The sequence below is a fragment of the Acartia tonsa genome, chromosome 4, assembly GCF_053477335.1.
Source record: "Acartia tonsa isolate MP-2025a chromosome 4, ASM5347733v1, whole genome shotgun sequence".
Classification (NCBI taxonomy): Eukaryota; Metazoa; Arthropoda; class Copepoda; order Calanoida; family Acartiidae; genus Acartia; species Acartia tonsa.
The window spans coordinates 16285130-16300650 of NC_137263.1; the positions used below are offsets into that span (position 1 = coordinate 16285130).

Sequence of the window (15521 nt, forward strand, 5' to 3'; positions counted from 1 at the left end):
CGGCTAGCTATAAAAAAAAAGTTGATACACCTTCTTTCTACTGAAATTATCAACAATGTTATTTACACTGAGAAGGTTTTTTCGAACAAAAACTTAGAATTTAACTTGTATAAAAATAAAGGAATCGTAGCACGGAATTAGGGTACTTAGAATAGTGAAACTTTAAATGTTTTTTTTTTTTTTTGTAGAATGTGATAATTATAGGTTAGCCATGAAGATAATTGAAACAAAATTAAACTTTTACCAGGCGGTTTTTGAGTTACATCTAGAAATGTCTAATTTATGTAGGTAAAAGTAAAGATTTCAGAAAAATGATAGCAAGCATAAGATACAAGAAGATAGTCTTGTATATAATTTGTGCAGATTGAACGTGAGCAGGTTTTTTCTAGAGAAGGATTGTTAGCCCCACCCAAACCTTCTGAACTGTTGTGCATGGCCTACGTTCTGACGAGAACTAATAGGCAATGATTATAATAAAGAAATTTGTATTACAATTAATAACACAGAATTGGGCATCACTTTTATGGTCCTCATACTGTTTTTGTAAACTAACGTTGTTCAGTCACTATAGTTAGCCAACAGAAAACGATTTAATATTATGATATGATCTCTGTTCACACGTGTTGGTCAAACATTTCATCATCATCTGGTTCCATGATAGCAGATGTGAGTAGACCAACCTTGTCTCCAGGATCCTCCTCACTCCCATCTACTCGCACCTCTTCACGACGGTTCTTCTTACTGAAATAAAGTTACTCCTCAATAAGGATCAATCGATTTTTTTAGAATAAACTTGCATGTAAATGCAAAATCACAAAAAAAATATTTTTTTCGAATTAATTCAGTTGTTGGATACAGCTGGATCTAGCCATCTGGGGGAAGAAAGTGATTGAATTAATTAGACCAACATTTTTTCTCACATCCTAACAAACAAGGACGTCCAAGGGGGGAGGAGTAAAGTAAACGAAACGTAGGCACCCCCAAATTTTTTTTCCATTTTACCCCCCCCCCTCCCCATTTAAAATTTACCCCTACCCTGTCTATAAAACGATGCGATGAATAACTATTCTCAAACTCTCAGCCCTGATTAAATTAATACTCGAAAAGCTACCCGAGATGGGTTTTTGAAAAAAGAATGCCGCGTTTTTTTTTGACATTTTTTAGACATGTCGAATAAACAGAGTATACAACTATTTATTTAATTATTTCGCTTTTGTTGGTACGGCTTTCATAGAAGAAAAACAAATTATCTTAAATCTATTTTTGCTGCATATTAATTAATGCATCTTTTTAGAGCTGTATTAGACATTATACAAATGACTAAAATATTAATTTGAAAATTATGAATTCTTTAGTTGTATACTCTGTTGGCATTTACATAATAATGATTGATTGAACGAAGACGATATCGTCTTCGTTCAATCAATCAATGTCTAAAAAATGCCGGAAAAACGCGGCATTCTTTCTCAAAAACCCATCTCCGGCCCCTTTTTTATATTTTTCTTGTTAAAATGGTCCTACCTAAATAAATTTTATTGAATAATTGTGTCTGGATAATCAGGGACACGGGTATACGTTCTAAAATACAACACATCCTTATTTTCAGGGCTCGGCAGCCGCGACTAAGCCTCAAATTTAAACCGGTTTGGATGTTTTGAGAAATTTTTAGAAAAGAGGAAATGCCCTATTTGGGTCACGTTTTGACTTCCAGCTTATTTTTGAAATTATAAAAAGTTGATTTCCCTGAGACTTACAGGCGGCTGACGCGCGGCTGCCGAGCACTGCTCATTTCATATTTATTTCAGCAGGGGGATATAATTGGGAATAAAAAGAAAGCTTTATGTGCAAAACTTTTCTTTAGTAACATAATTTTTTGGGTTTATAAAAGGAATTATATTATTTTTAATCATGTGTCAATAATGTAAAGAATGCTTTTTATAAAATGACATTTTTTAATAGATAGATTACTTACACTTGAGAGTATCTGTAGTTGTGTATTTTATTGAAGTCTGTTGATCTATTTCTACAGCAACAACACCAACAACTGCAGAGAATCAACAACACGGTTGTTGCTATTACTAGTCCAAGTAAGATTTCTAAAAATAGAAATATAATGAATTTTTTTATGAGCCTGATTAAATCTAATTTGATAGTTATTTATCGCATCGTATTATATACAACTCTCTACGGATATTAAGATAGTTACAAGATCAAAATTGGTAGGTTTTCATTTTCAGGGAGTAAGGGAGGGGACAATGGGCATTTAATTCAATTTAAGAGTTTTCGTTGAAAAGCAATGTAAACTAGGGTTGGGCCGGATACTTTTTTGGCCGGATACCGGATATCCGGCTGATTTCAAATGCCGGATATCCGGTAACCGGCCGGATATCCGGCAAATATCCGTTTATCCGGCCAAATTACCGGATATTTGGCCGGATAACCGGTTAAATTACCAGATATTAAAGTAGTAAAAAAAAATTTCTTCAGAAATCTTATATAAATTCAGGGATATATAAATTTACATAAAGTTAAACTTATTCAGAAAAAATGTTCTTCTAGCTTCAATAATAAGAAAATTATAGCCATTTAAGATTTTAAAAAGCAGAGATTTTTGGTGTAAAGTATAAAAAAATATAGAGCCGGATATCCGGCCGGATAGTTTCAATATCCGGTATCCGGCCGGATATTGAAAATGGCCGGATATCCGGCCACACCGGATATCCGGCCCAACCCTAATGTAAACCAGAATTATCCAAAAAATTTGACCAAAACTGTTAGGGGATCATGGTAATATAATTTAGAACAGTACCCAAAGTCTGAGACTCTTAAAAATTGAATATTCGATTAATTTTATGATTTTTATTTTAATATTGTGAAATATTATCTGTTATACGAGGCTATACATAATTTTTCGGTATGGCTAAAAACCGGTTCTAATCCAGTGGATATCAATCGCTTGCGAAGACATACTGAAAATTCTCTTAAAAGGTGAATAATATAACGGGTTAAAATAAATTTCAATTAATTAACTTTTATTTAGTATAGAAGTCTAAAGTGCTATAAACCATCAATAAAGTTAGTCAAGAATATAAAAATGTTTCCTCACCTGGTTTCACATATTCTTGTTTTTGAACGAGATCTGTTATGTAATTCTTTATAACCTAAAAAAAGTGAAAACGATGGGAGTTCTCCTGTCTGTCTGTACAAAAATATATCGCTAATTGCTAGGACGATTTGGTTATCCTTTAAGGTTCATATGGGTTGTATACTGTATAGTTATACCATTACTTATCTATTTTCCAATAGCGTCGGGAAAAAAAACACAGCCAAGTTGCTACAAAAGAGCAGAAGGCAATTTGCTAGCAGAAGAAAAATGTCCCACCCACTTAAGACTGGTAGTATTCTTGGTTATACAAAGAAAAATTTTACTCCCCCTTCCCATAACTTCATTTATTTTTCCAAGGTATAGTGGCAAACACTGATCACCTTTTTCGTATAACATGAAAAAGGATCAGTTTTTCATCCAAAATTTTTGGATAACAATGAAATTATTGTTGTATGTATGTTCATCAATTTTATGTGGGCTCGGCAGCCGCGCGTCTGCCACCTGTAAGCCACGGGGAAATCAACCTTTTACAATTTTTAAAATCAGCTGGATTTCAAAACCTGACCAAAATATAGAAATTGTTATTTTCAAAAAAAAATTCAAAGCATTCAAACGGGTATGAATTTGAGTCTTAGCCGCGGCTGCCAAGCCTTGCATTTTATTACTTTATGAGTAAGAAAAATGTTTACCTGTACAGTTTTGCTTGTAGGATTGGTCAAATGATTCTGGAAAACTGATAAACTTCCATTTCTTGGAGAAATATCCAAATCTGAAATAAAATATCATTGAAACTAGCCTGTAGTCGTCTGCCCTATGAGAGAAGAAATCAAGGAAAATGCACCATTTAATGGTCCCCTTGTTTTTTTTACAAAATAAAGGGGGGGGGGGAGTTTTTTTGAGAGTTAGGGGTGTCTGATTAGCCGAAAGGTAGCTTAAAACCACCACAGAACCAGTTTCTATATTCCCTGATGAGTAGAGCCCAATCAGTTCAGGGATTACCGAGATATTAAGCTTCAGGCAGACATCGTTCGACTTTGTATAGCGATGAATTACCTAGAAGGTGAGCCAGGAGGGGAAACACGTCTACAGCGTTGACATGGTTGCCACCAGCAGACTCCAGTCCATCCGCCCGGATATCTGGACCTGCCAGGATTAGCACAGATTCCATGCTGGGCAGAGCATTGTCGTAGCCAGCAAATCCATACTTGTTGTCCAGCGAGTTTTCTCTGTTTGATCTGAAAAAAATCAATTTATAGTTAACAAATTCGGCCTTGAAAACCTGTAAAATATTTTTTTTTTCAAACTCAAACTGTAATGTTTAAAAGCTACATAATGTCTAATATCGACCCTTAACCTATGCAGGTGGTTTTCAGGGGTTGGAGGTACCTACCAGCAAAAGAATTATACACCTTTTCTGGAGCTTTAAGAAGCTTCACTATAAGAAGAACTCTATCTGTCCAGCGGCTACACAAAGACATTCTGTTACTTTTTTATATGGACTTTTCCATATAACGGTTACACGGGATTAAGTTATAACCAACGTGCGAAATAAATTACAAATAGGATACAGCTGGGTTTTCGAATAATTCTACAGTAAACTAACCTTTCATTGAGAAGCTTAACCTCTGGATAGAACCTGCTGGCAAATGTGTATCCCTCCTGGGCCAGCAGCAGGATATCCGTCACCCTATCATTCGTCTTGTACTTAAACCTGTCAGGAATTCTGTGCTTGTTGTACAAGCTAAACATTGAGCTGTCGTGCTTCTGCAGGGAGGCGAATACATCCAGCTCCTATATAATGATGGATGTAGACTATATGTGGATTTAATGACATGGGAAAAATTGTAGTCAATTTAGGTTACTAACATGTTTATTGGTCAGTTCGTTCATCCAGTAGGAGGGGAGGGGATGGGGTATTTTTAGCCAGCTACAAGTTTCACTTTATTAGAGTACATGATAATCTGATGTAATATCCAAGAAATAATAAATCCATTGTTCCTGCATAATATACGTTTCATTCAAGTACGTCCAAACTTTTTAAATGAGGGGTAAAAATTTTTTTTTTGGGGGGGTAATCTTTATATCATATAGGCAAGGACGTCCAAGCTCTTTTTTTTGGGAGAAGTATTAAAAATTTTCGGGGTGGGAATAATCACCCTTTTAACCCCCCCCCCCTTTTAATCTTAAAGTCAGTCACGTAAAAAGAAAGAATTGTAACAACTCCAATTAGAGTTGTCGTTGAAAACAGCAAATCAAACAAAAAGACACCTTAGGAACATTTGTTTTACTTATGTTGTCGAAAATCTAGTCTAGATGATCAACATTAAATTTGACCAATACGATCATATTATTTGATAGAAATTAAACACCTATTGGTAACAAAGGACATAAATTTTTTATTTCAGTCAACTAGAAATAGTTGCATTTCTTAGTATAAAGCTTTGTCTAAATATGCTTTAGAAATTAGAATTTAAGCGGTTTCTTAGTCTGATTGGCAATCTAGGGTAACTCTATTGGATGTCGCTTCTAGTGAACTACTCTTAGCATAACAGGCGTCGAAAGCACTAATGAAATTATGATGCCAGCTGCGAGAATCACTTTTTCAGAGAAGACTGAAAAACTGGTTCAACATCCAACTAATGATATATTGATTACCTCATCTAATCTTACTGGTTGAATATTCAGAACTGTGCTTGAGCCATACGCAAAGTAATCCTTAACAAATATTAATTTTTGAGTATAGATGTTTGATCCAGATATCTAACTGCCCAAGTTCTGGGGATCTTTTTTTTGTGTGCTAGCAAATTTCTTTTCTTTTATAGAGACTCTTCTCTGTTTTTATTTCCGACGCTATTAGCTGATTTCAAAGACTCAATTGACAGTCGGCACAGGGTAGAGTTACACATTGCCCGTTCCACCTCTATTATTTCACTTTAATACTGATAACAAGGGTTAGTTTTATCCATATGAAAAAGAAATACCTTAAAGAAAGAAAAAAATATGTGATGTATTGCTTATTTGTGATGGTGATAACAGCGTAACAACTCAATTATCTTTACAGAAAAGTTCATATTTGTTTTAAAATTTCAATTATCAAATATTTTCAGGTCTAAGTCTTGAGATGTTTTTAGGTATTTTTCTAGCCACCGTCTGCCCTTTTGAATACAGAGCCCCTAGATACTAGGGGTGTACCAGCTAGTAATATTATAAAATTTGAAATAAACACATTATGTAAATCTATGTAGATTGTACATAGATACTTAAAAATATGACTTGATCACTGACAAGGTTGGTGATATCCACAACACTCTCAGCTGTAACCTCTGTATAACCATGGAGATACTGACCTGATCACTGACAAGGTTGCTGATATCCACAACACCCTCAGTTGTAACCTCTGTATAACCTTGGAGATACTGACCTGATCACTGACAAGGTTGCTGATAACCACCACACTCTCAGCTGTAACCTCTGTATAATCATTGAGATACTGACCTGATCACTGACAAGGTTGCTGATAATCACCACACTCTCAGCTGTAACCTCTGTATAACCATTGAGATACTGACCTGATCACTGACAAAGTTGCTGATATCCACAACATCTCCAGCTGTAACCTCTGTGTATCCATGAAGACCAGTTATTACAAGGTTTACACTATCTGACAGTTCTCGTTGCTCCAGCACTTGCAGCAAGGCTCCCAGAAATTGATCAACCTAAACAGAATATTTGATTACATTTTCAAATATGGCTTCAAAACTGATTGATATCCGCTGGATTTAGAATGGTTCTCTGCCGTACTGAAAAATTATGTATAGCATTGTATTTTTCCACGTATATTAAAATAAGAATCATAAATTTAATGCCTTTTTGTTAGCCATAGCCTTTGGATCCTCGGTGCTAACAAAAATGTTTATAATATTATTTTTTAATTTTAGTCCGCAGAAAGCTGTCAATGATACGATGGAATAAATAACTAATATTGAACTTGTTTTCTTACACTACATTATCTATTATCTCTTAAAAATGAATTGTCTTTCTAAATATACTGACTTATTAATATTTACCTTATAAACAGCCAGATCAGCCTGTGAAGAGTCTGGACCAAAAGCTCTGATCTGATTGGCTGGTTGATCCAGGTAAAAGAGGACAAGGTTGACCGGGTGCTCAGACTTGAGCCAGGAGGCCACTGTGTCTATCTGCTCCATCCAAGCTAACCATTCCTATGGGGAAAAAATCTGAAGCTATTATACAAGTTACTCTTGTTTGGTTGTCTGTCTCTCTGTTTGTGATGCCAATGTAAGGGGGGGGGGGGTAATGCAACCATCTCGTAATCAATGTATAAATGGCACTTAGAATTCGAATTTCGATATAAAATTTTGCATGAGTAATCCTTGGTAGGTCTATGTTCCCTAAATTGAACAAAAAGTTGGAAAAGTAACGGCTAACGGCTGGCAGCTCAGCCGCTTAGTAATTTTTTGGCTTTTTTCTATGGAAATAAATCACGAAACCTCTCTCCACATAATGCTCTTTTCCGATTCAAAAAGTTTTTAAACGATTCTAGCCGGTAGTTGCTGGTACTAGAAATCTAAAAAATATTTTTTGTATCATTTCACATGATTTAAAGCAATAATATGTTTTAAAATGTTGATTTCTACGTAATTTTTGACAGATTTGCCCTAAAAATAGCCAAAAAACGGCTAAACGGCTGAGCCGTTAGCTGTTACTTTTTCAACTTTTTGTTCGATTTAGGGAAAATAGACCTACCAAGGATTACTCATGCAAAATTTCAGATCGAAATTCGAATTCTAAGTGCCATTTATAATTTTATACATTGATTACGAGATGGTTGCATAAGTTAAAATTACTCTGTCATCTCACGGATATAAAGGGATAAGACAATAACCGATAAATTGATGTACATCCCCTACGATGATTTTCAAAATTACCCTTTCTGTAGATTACAATTAGTGAATGAAACGTTTGGACACTCAGCTTCATGAATCAACAGCTTAATGAATCAAAATTGAATACATGTCCCCAAAGTTGTTATGCCAACAAATAAGAAAACGTTATATAAAACTTTGGGGACTGATGTAATAAACAGTTCAATGTTCCCTCTCTACAATCATGCTGCCATCTTCTGTTAAGTAGCATGGCTCCCCAATAAATTGGCACTATCCGTAAGTAAGTCCCCCCCATAGATTTTATATACCATTTTTTGGCAAGTTAATTTTTCATGTTTAATATTTCTTAAATTGAATCTTCAAAGGTTATAAAAGTCTTGTCCTTACTTTTTTAGTTTTGTTATTATTCACTTTATAATAAAAAAAAATTTAGTCATGCTTTACTAATATTTATTATCGCCTTACAAAATACTTTGGTTAGTTCATGAGGGGACAATAAACTGTATATTACACTAGTTCCAAAAGTTTTATTCCAGTTGGCTTTGCAACTTTGGGGACTTAAGTGAATTTTACTCATTAATTTGAGTGTTCAAACATTTCAACCACAAATTTAAATGTAATGTAGGGGTAATTTTGTGTATAATAGTTCCCAAAGTTTTACAATAACAGTGTCTAAACGTTTTATCCACTAATTGTAATCTACAGAAGGGATGATTTTATTAATACTAAATCTACCTTGTCACTTGTCTTGTTGAAGAAGAACTCATCCACAGTATTGGAAACTGTATTATTATTATCATTATCATGAGAGTAAACAGATTCATTACTATCCTCAACATTCACTTTGTCATCAGTAACATCATTTTCGTCGATGGCTTTTTCCTCTAGTGATCTTTTAAATTCAGCTTCATCAAGATAAATTTCTTCACCGATTGATCTTTTATTTCTGTGCATCCAAGCTGACACTTTTGTTGGTTCTTGTGCCTTAAAATCAATACTCTTATATGAAAGTAACAGGATCTCAGTCTGGCTGTCTGCACAAAAGGGTTTCGCTAAACGCTGAACTGATATGGTTCACCTCTACAGTGTAGCTTCTCATAGGTCTTTGGAAGGTTTAATGCTTTTTTGGGAGGGTACTGCCACCCTCTTAAGAGAAAACGCCAAACAATAAAAATAAAAATATCTTTAGAGTTGCTGTAACATTTTCTTTTTAAAAATATAATTGACAGTGGGGAGGGGTTAACTTCCCCCTCCCCTCCCATACTTAAGGGCCTCTAGGGGCGTATCTACTAGTGTTTTAAATAGAAGAACGAATATTCCAGTAAAGATTTAGAGATGGTACGCTTTGTAAATTTTACTTTATTGGTTTATGAATCATAATGCAAAATTTTAGATCTATAGGACAATTCTACCATGCCTAAATTAACGATAAGATTTTTCCGTTACTGATGGACAGACGTACGTAGAGAAACTAAACGCAGACCAAAATTAGTTAATAACCTTATAGAGATGATCTCTGGTGAATATTTTATTTTGATTTTCATAGAACTGGCAACCTGGAAATCTGATACAACCTGTTGATCTGTCAACATTCAATATTGCGTTATTCAACTCCTGCAAAAATAAAAAAAAATGCTACCATGTTTCTAACAGATTAGTTACTTATCGCATCGTAATATAAACAGCTTTCCGCTGTTATTAGAATAAAAAGTTATAAGATTAAAATTTTGTTAAAATCATACAAAATTTCTCATGCTAGCCTAGAAGTTAGGATTTCCTAAACCTTACATAGATATGTAATTGTATAGGTGGAGATGCGACCTCCAAATTTCAAAATTCTTTGAACGTACGAACAAGACTCTTACAGAAATGCTTCGCATCTAGTCCACTTACTTATATTCTCTATAAATTTAACACCATATAAAACTTTGATCTAAATAATGATTGACAAGCCATGGTAATTATCGCGCACAACTCAGGCACAAGACACAATTACTCTGGTTAGCCCTTAGGCACTTTTTATATGTTTTTATGCATTTATTAGTCTATTCTTACCAATATAATACCTTATATGGGTAATACTAGCCTAATTATGGTAATCTGTATGTGATTGAATATTGTTATATGCTTATAAAAAACATCATATCTATTGTTAAAGTAACCATGTAACCATTATGTACTACTAAGTATACCTATAGCCATAGCTTCATTTACGTCACAAGTTTAACATACAAACACTTTATTAAACAGACAAGGACTTAGATCCTGGTAAATAGTTGTTGTTATAGCTTGCACCTCTTAAGATATCTCAGTTATTCATTGACTCTTGAACTATCAAGTTCTCCTGGCTTAAAGGTAATGACTTAGTTATTTTAGCATGCATTGTAGTTTAAATTTAGGTCCCTTAGTTCTTAGCATGAATTGTGCCTAGGTCTTATGTTAGAGATCTAACACTATGCACAATTTAATGCTTTGGACTTAGGGCACTTTCTGTCCTACACTACTTATGTTTATTATATCCTATCCTGTAAATATTTCATACTTAACTGATTCACTTGTAATGTAAATACACTTTATAAAACCATCTTCCTTCTTAAGTGCTTAATATACTTATATGATATAGATCGAACATCTTAACCAGCCATTTATTCTTAGATTAAAGCAATATAATACTTTGCATGGGTATTTGTTGAGCTACCACGGGTTCAACCAAATTCATATTATACTTGTGGGAATAAAAGGAAAAGCATTCTACACTGATGAGCCGACGATGAGAATGTCTATGTGTATTGCAGTAAAAGTAGGATTTTAATTAGTACTCATAGAAGAGCGATCTCCATGCCATAATATTGGACAAGCGCCCCATTCGCACTACCATAGGTCTTACCTAGGAAACCCTAATTGTTAGGCTAGCCACTTCAATTTTATAGGATTCTGCCTTTTTAAAAACAAATCCTGCTTAAAACTATTTCATCACAAAGAATTTAATATTTTGTGGAAAGAAAAAAATATATCTTTATACAGCAAATAATTGAAGCGGTCGAATAGAAAGTAAGGACATATGTACATTTTAACTTTAAAGAGTAGCTTCGCTACTTCAAACATTACCGCAATAGTGGTAAGGTTGACATCATACAGCCAAAATTCAGCGTCATCAGGCGTCAGCTTAGATCCATACTGGTCCACCTCTGTGTCCAGCACTCCGGTCATGTCGGTGTGCTGCCCGGTCATCATGGAATGCAGGGTGGGTAGGGTGGCCGCTGGAAATTCTAAATTGAAATTGCATTAATTATTCAGATTTTATTTTTTTGTCTTCAAAATAGTTGTTGCTTTTTATTTGCTAATATTCGTTTGTTTGACCGTGTCAATCTATTTATTATTACTTGAATATTACACCAGACTTTCATATTTCCGATAAAGAGAAACACCCAGCGGGCTAAAATATCGATTCCCCCCTTCGCCCCTTTTAACCCACCCCCTCCCCTCCTACTGGATTAACGAACTGACCAATAAGAATTTCTGATGCTTTCCCAAAAAGTGTCTTATTTTACTCCCTCTTATTTTTAAAGTACACTGAAAATAAGTTTACTTTATGCCTAACACCTACGGGAGGTTCTAACCAGGAATAAGTTATAGCCAATAAATGAAGCGTTGCCCCCCATAATCACGAAAAAATCAGCTAAAATACCAAATATTTCTTCGAATGAATTGAGATGTTGGTTACAACTGGATCCTAGCCCTAAGACATACCTGGTGTGAGTGTAAAGTTAGCTCCTTTCTGTATAAGTTTATCCAGATTATTTGTTGACACTCTATTTATCAGAGATTGAGTCAACCCATCCAGGACTAGCAAAATTACTTTGTTGCTCCCAGAACTAAATTCTAAAATCAAAAAATAGTTATTTATCGCATCGAATTAAAGACAGCTTCCCGCGGATATTAAAATTTAAAAAATTAAGATTAAAACCATTTTTGTTAGACCTGAGGGGCCACAGGCCCGGGCTATTCGTGGAAAGTTGTCAGTAATACGTTGCTTAACATGATTTTTTTATTACGGATGAGAACCAGTTCTAATACAGTAGTTAAAATCGGTTTCCAAGCCATACTGGAAATTTTCCAAGAATTATAAGGGAAACCACAATGGTATGCAGCCAAATTATTATGAAACAAGTAGATAAATAATCGATTATGTATATATTTGCTTTTCTCTTTAAATACCGTAACAAAAAATTATTTGCTTTATTATCGAATAAAAATATTATATTATATTATAAAATACATTTGTGTCCTAAATTAAATTGAAGCACCTGTACAAAAAGAATAATTTAATTGCAATAATAGAATAAATTTTCCAGTAGAGCTTCGAACCCGATCAATATCCGCTGGATTAGAACCGGTTCTGAGCCATACTAAAAAATCATGTATAGCAGAAAATCTTATATGAATATCAAAATAAATTTTCATTTTAATGTCCGCGGAAAGCTGTCTATAATACTATGTGATAATAGCTGTTTCTCGCATCGTATTATAAACAGCTTTCCGCGGATATAGAATGTACAATTATAAGATTAAAACCTGTTTTTTTAGCCCCGAGGTGCCGAATGGGTTAAACCAAAATCACAATAGTTAGGACACGTCGTACTGTTTTCTTTAAACAGTACGACGTAAAGCTAGACTTGTAAAGTATCTTCGCTTTAGTGTTACTTGCCTAAAAATGTAAAAATGAAGAAAATAGATAAATTCATCTTTTTCTTTGTTCAATTTCTTTCTTCAAATATTATTTCCTCGTCGCCCTAAAAAATAATTATTCAAAAATAATCAAAGATTCTTTTATAAGAAGACTTAAAAATGGCTGATAACAAAATAATGGTAGTTTATTAATATGTACACTAACAAATAAAAACATTACATTTCGTCTTAATAATGATTATTCGTTAATGCTAAGTAAATAGATTATAAATAGTTTTACTTCCGATAAAAATTCATAACTTTTTAATAGATTGTTTATAAAAACAAGGATGACAACATCCATAAAAGTGAAGCTCTGAAACAGTAGGACAGACGAACATTAATTCTTGTAGAGTGTCAGAACTAAATATGCAAATATAATTAACTTCTCAAATACAGAAAACTGTTTAATGACAAATTTACATTTTTAGGACTTGATTATAGAGATGCTTCGCTTGTAATATTGTACCTTGTTGTAATATGAATCAGAACTCCAAAAATCGGATCAAACGGAAGATTATATCACATAAAAATTTGTTGTTAAAAAAGTTAAAAATCAACATGTTTAAAATGAACGTATGGACATTCTGGTAACAATTATAGAGTTGCTACGCTTTCCAAGTCGTACCTAACTACTAAAGAAATCAGCATGTAAAATTTGAATTCGATAGTACAATTCTAACATGCCTAAATTAACGAAAAAAGCTATCCGTAACTGACGGACGTACGGACCGACCCTAATTATAAAAAAGCTTCGATTTTAAAAACGTAAAACGTTTTTCGCCCATAAGGTCATAAAGCCATAAATTTTTAATAAGTAGCTACTATATAACTAGGGCATATCCTTCGGTCAGTCCTTCCGTCCGTACGTCACTCCGTCATAGCCTAAAAGTATTTTAGCTTATAAGATTTCGTGATTTATTTATTTGATTAATTTCAGCGTTTTTTTTATAGCAGTTTACAAGCTATTGTAAACTTTAAATGCTGCGCTGCTAATAGAAAACATTGTCTTTGTTAGAACTATATTAAAACCTTGATAATAGTTGACCGGACGGGGTACACAACACGATCTGTTTTAAGTGTGTCTCTTAGCCAAGTCTTGGTTAAAGATGTGGTAAAACACCCTTAAATAAAGCAATCAACCCTTTGAATGCACGACCTTAGTTTGGAAGTCCTAATTGTGCACGTCAATAAGTTGCGCCTTGTTGGTGTCAAGGCATTGCCCATTCTCTAAATATTTTTGTCGGGCATCTGACATTACAGCAGTATGTACAATTTTTCACGTCTTTAGTTTTGACGCGATGATGTGCCGGGATTCAAACTCTACTTTCCCGGAAATGAGCGGATGCGTTACATAAATTACGCCACAGTCGCCGGTTTAAAACCAGGTAAATACAATTTCTGTCCTTAAAGCATAAAATAAACTTACTTTTAAGACTTAAAATCTCATAATAAACAGAAAAAACATTACTTTTTTACACATAAATTAAACTTTAATTATTTCACAAAACTATGATATAAAGTAATTGCTATGAATCACTTGTAACAAATGAAATAAATTTTGTGAACCAATGCTAATCTGGTAAAAAATCAATAGAATAAGAATAAAAATCACCTGTTTACTGTGAAGCATGTGTAGTGTGTACCTAGCTACATGTGTATTAGTGAGGTACGTTAGTGGATTTTAGTGAATGTTTCTACTATTCTTATTATATAGATATTGATTTTGTAAATATTTAATTAATAGTAATAAAGTATTCAACTTTCATCTTAAAATGTAAAAAAATCTTTCAGAGTTCTTTAGTATATTTACCTGGACAATAATAATAGTCATTTATTGGATCGTAATATAGACATCTTTCCTTGGATAGTAAGATGAAAATTATATTTTTATTCCATTTTTGTTGGTTTGTGTTTGTTAAAAACTGGCTCAACAGGCCCTTTGTTGGAAAGCACCGTGTAGTCGCTTAAGTATACATAAGTTGAGTCATATACCACGCACAATTATATATACAAAGTACCACACTTTTTATTGTATCAAGGATAAATACAAAGTGTAGATAATGAGTTTGGATTCAGTAGGCTTTGTGATAGCTAAAGGCCCCTTAAAAAATCCGCAAAGTTTTACCCTGTGAGAAATTTGATTTTTCAGCCACTCTCAGCCGCAAATTTGTATTCTGACGGAAGGCATATCTGCCAATACCTGTAAAAAATTAACTAAAAATTAAATCATTGACGTCCAAGCTTTTTATATTTTAACTTTAAAACTTATGAGTTGGAGAGATATCTCAGAATGTATAAGGTCTGGCTATTGTTTAGTAGTCAATTTATTTCAAAAATGTGGCCGTTGTCTAGGTACATTGTACATTGGTACAACCCTTTCCTGAAAAACTACAACTTTGAAATATTCTTGACTTCAATTAAATTCACAAATTTTTTTATATTTTTGTTTTAAATGCAATAAACAGGTTAAATAGGCTAAGTTCTTTTTCTTCAAAATCTTTTAAACATCCATCATTTCATTTTTAAGTTAGGAATATTAACTTTATAGTCATATGGATTTTTGCAAAAAATGACTTTCTAATCGATTTGTCATTAGCTCGCATTAATACAGATGTTTTAATATTGAGAAATCATCAATATTTTAGTACTTCTCCATATAAATAGTCTGTGCGACATAACGACTGGAAAAGAAAACCTTTTTAAAAGCGAAGCTTTTCTATAATTAGGGTCGGTCCGTCCGTCCGTCCGATATAGATAGCTTTTTTTCGTTAATTTAG

General features: G+C 33.6%; 1 protein-coding gene across 3 annotated transcripts; it reads right to left on the minus strand.

Moving 5' to 3' along the window:
- Positions 1 to 169: 169 nt before the first annotated feature.
- Positions 170 to 14331, minus strand: LOC145316277 (uncharacterized). 3 transcript variants are annotated; one of them, XM_080156703.1, is made up of 16 exons: positions 14171 to 14331; positions 12722 to 12806; positions 11764 to 11895; positions 11122 to 11282; positions 9514 to 9627; positions 8749 to 8997; positions 7174 to 7329; positions 6676 to 6822; positions 5762 to 5821; positions 4710 to 4897; positions 4160 to 4341; positions 3796 to 3875; positions 3107 to 3161; positions 1973 to 2096; positions 1522 to 1578; positions 170 to 741 (listed from the first exon to the last, which is right to left on the minus strand). In XM_080156703.1, exons 2-15 carry the CDS (start codon positions 12756 to 12758, stop codon positions 1533 to 1535), a joined length of 1731 nt encoding a protein of 576 aa, XP_080012829.1. In that variant the 5' UTR covers positions 12759 to 12806; positions 14171 to 14331; the 3' UTR covers positions 170 to 741; positions 1522 to 1532. The 3 variants fall into 3 exon arrangements, with proteins under 3 accessions (XP_080012829.1, XP_080012827.1, XP_080012828.1); XM_080156701.1 differs by lacking the exon at positions 1522 to 1578; XM_080156702.1 differs by lacking the exons at positions 1522 to 1578; positions 14171 to 14331 and adding an exon at positions 13211 to 13259.
- Positions 14332 to 15521: the final 1190 nt, after the last annotated feature.

Bases quoted from the DNA above. Each gene is read 5' to 3' on its own strand.
- LOC145316277 (XM_080156701.1), bottom strand. From the start codon at position 12,758: ATGAATTTATCTATTTTCTTCATTTTTACATTTTTAG. The intron at 4,898-5,761 runs GTAATCAATATA...ATCATTATATAG, and splicing joins AACCAGTAAGATTAGATGAG to GAGCTGGATGTATTCGCCTC. The intron at 4,342-4,709 runs GTTAGTTTACTG...GATTTTTTTCAG, and splicing joins GTTAAGCTTCTCAATGAAAG to ATCAAACAGAGAAAACTCGC.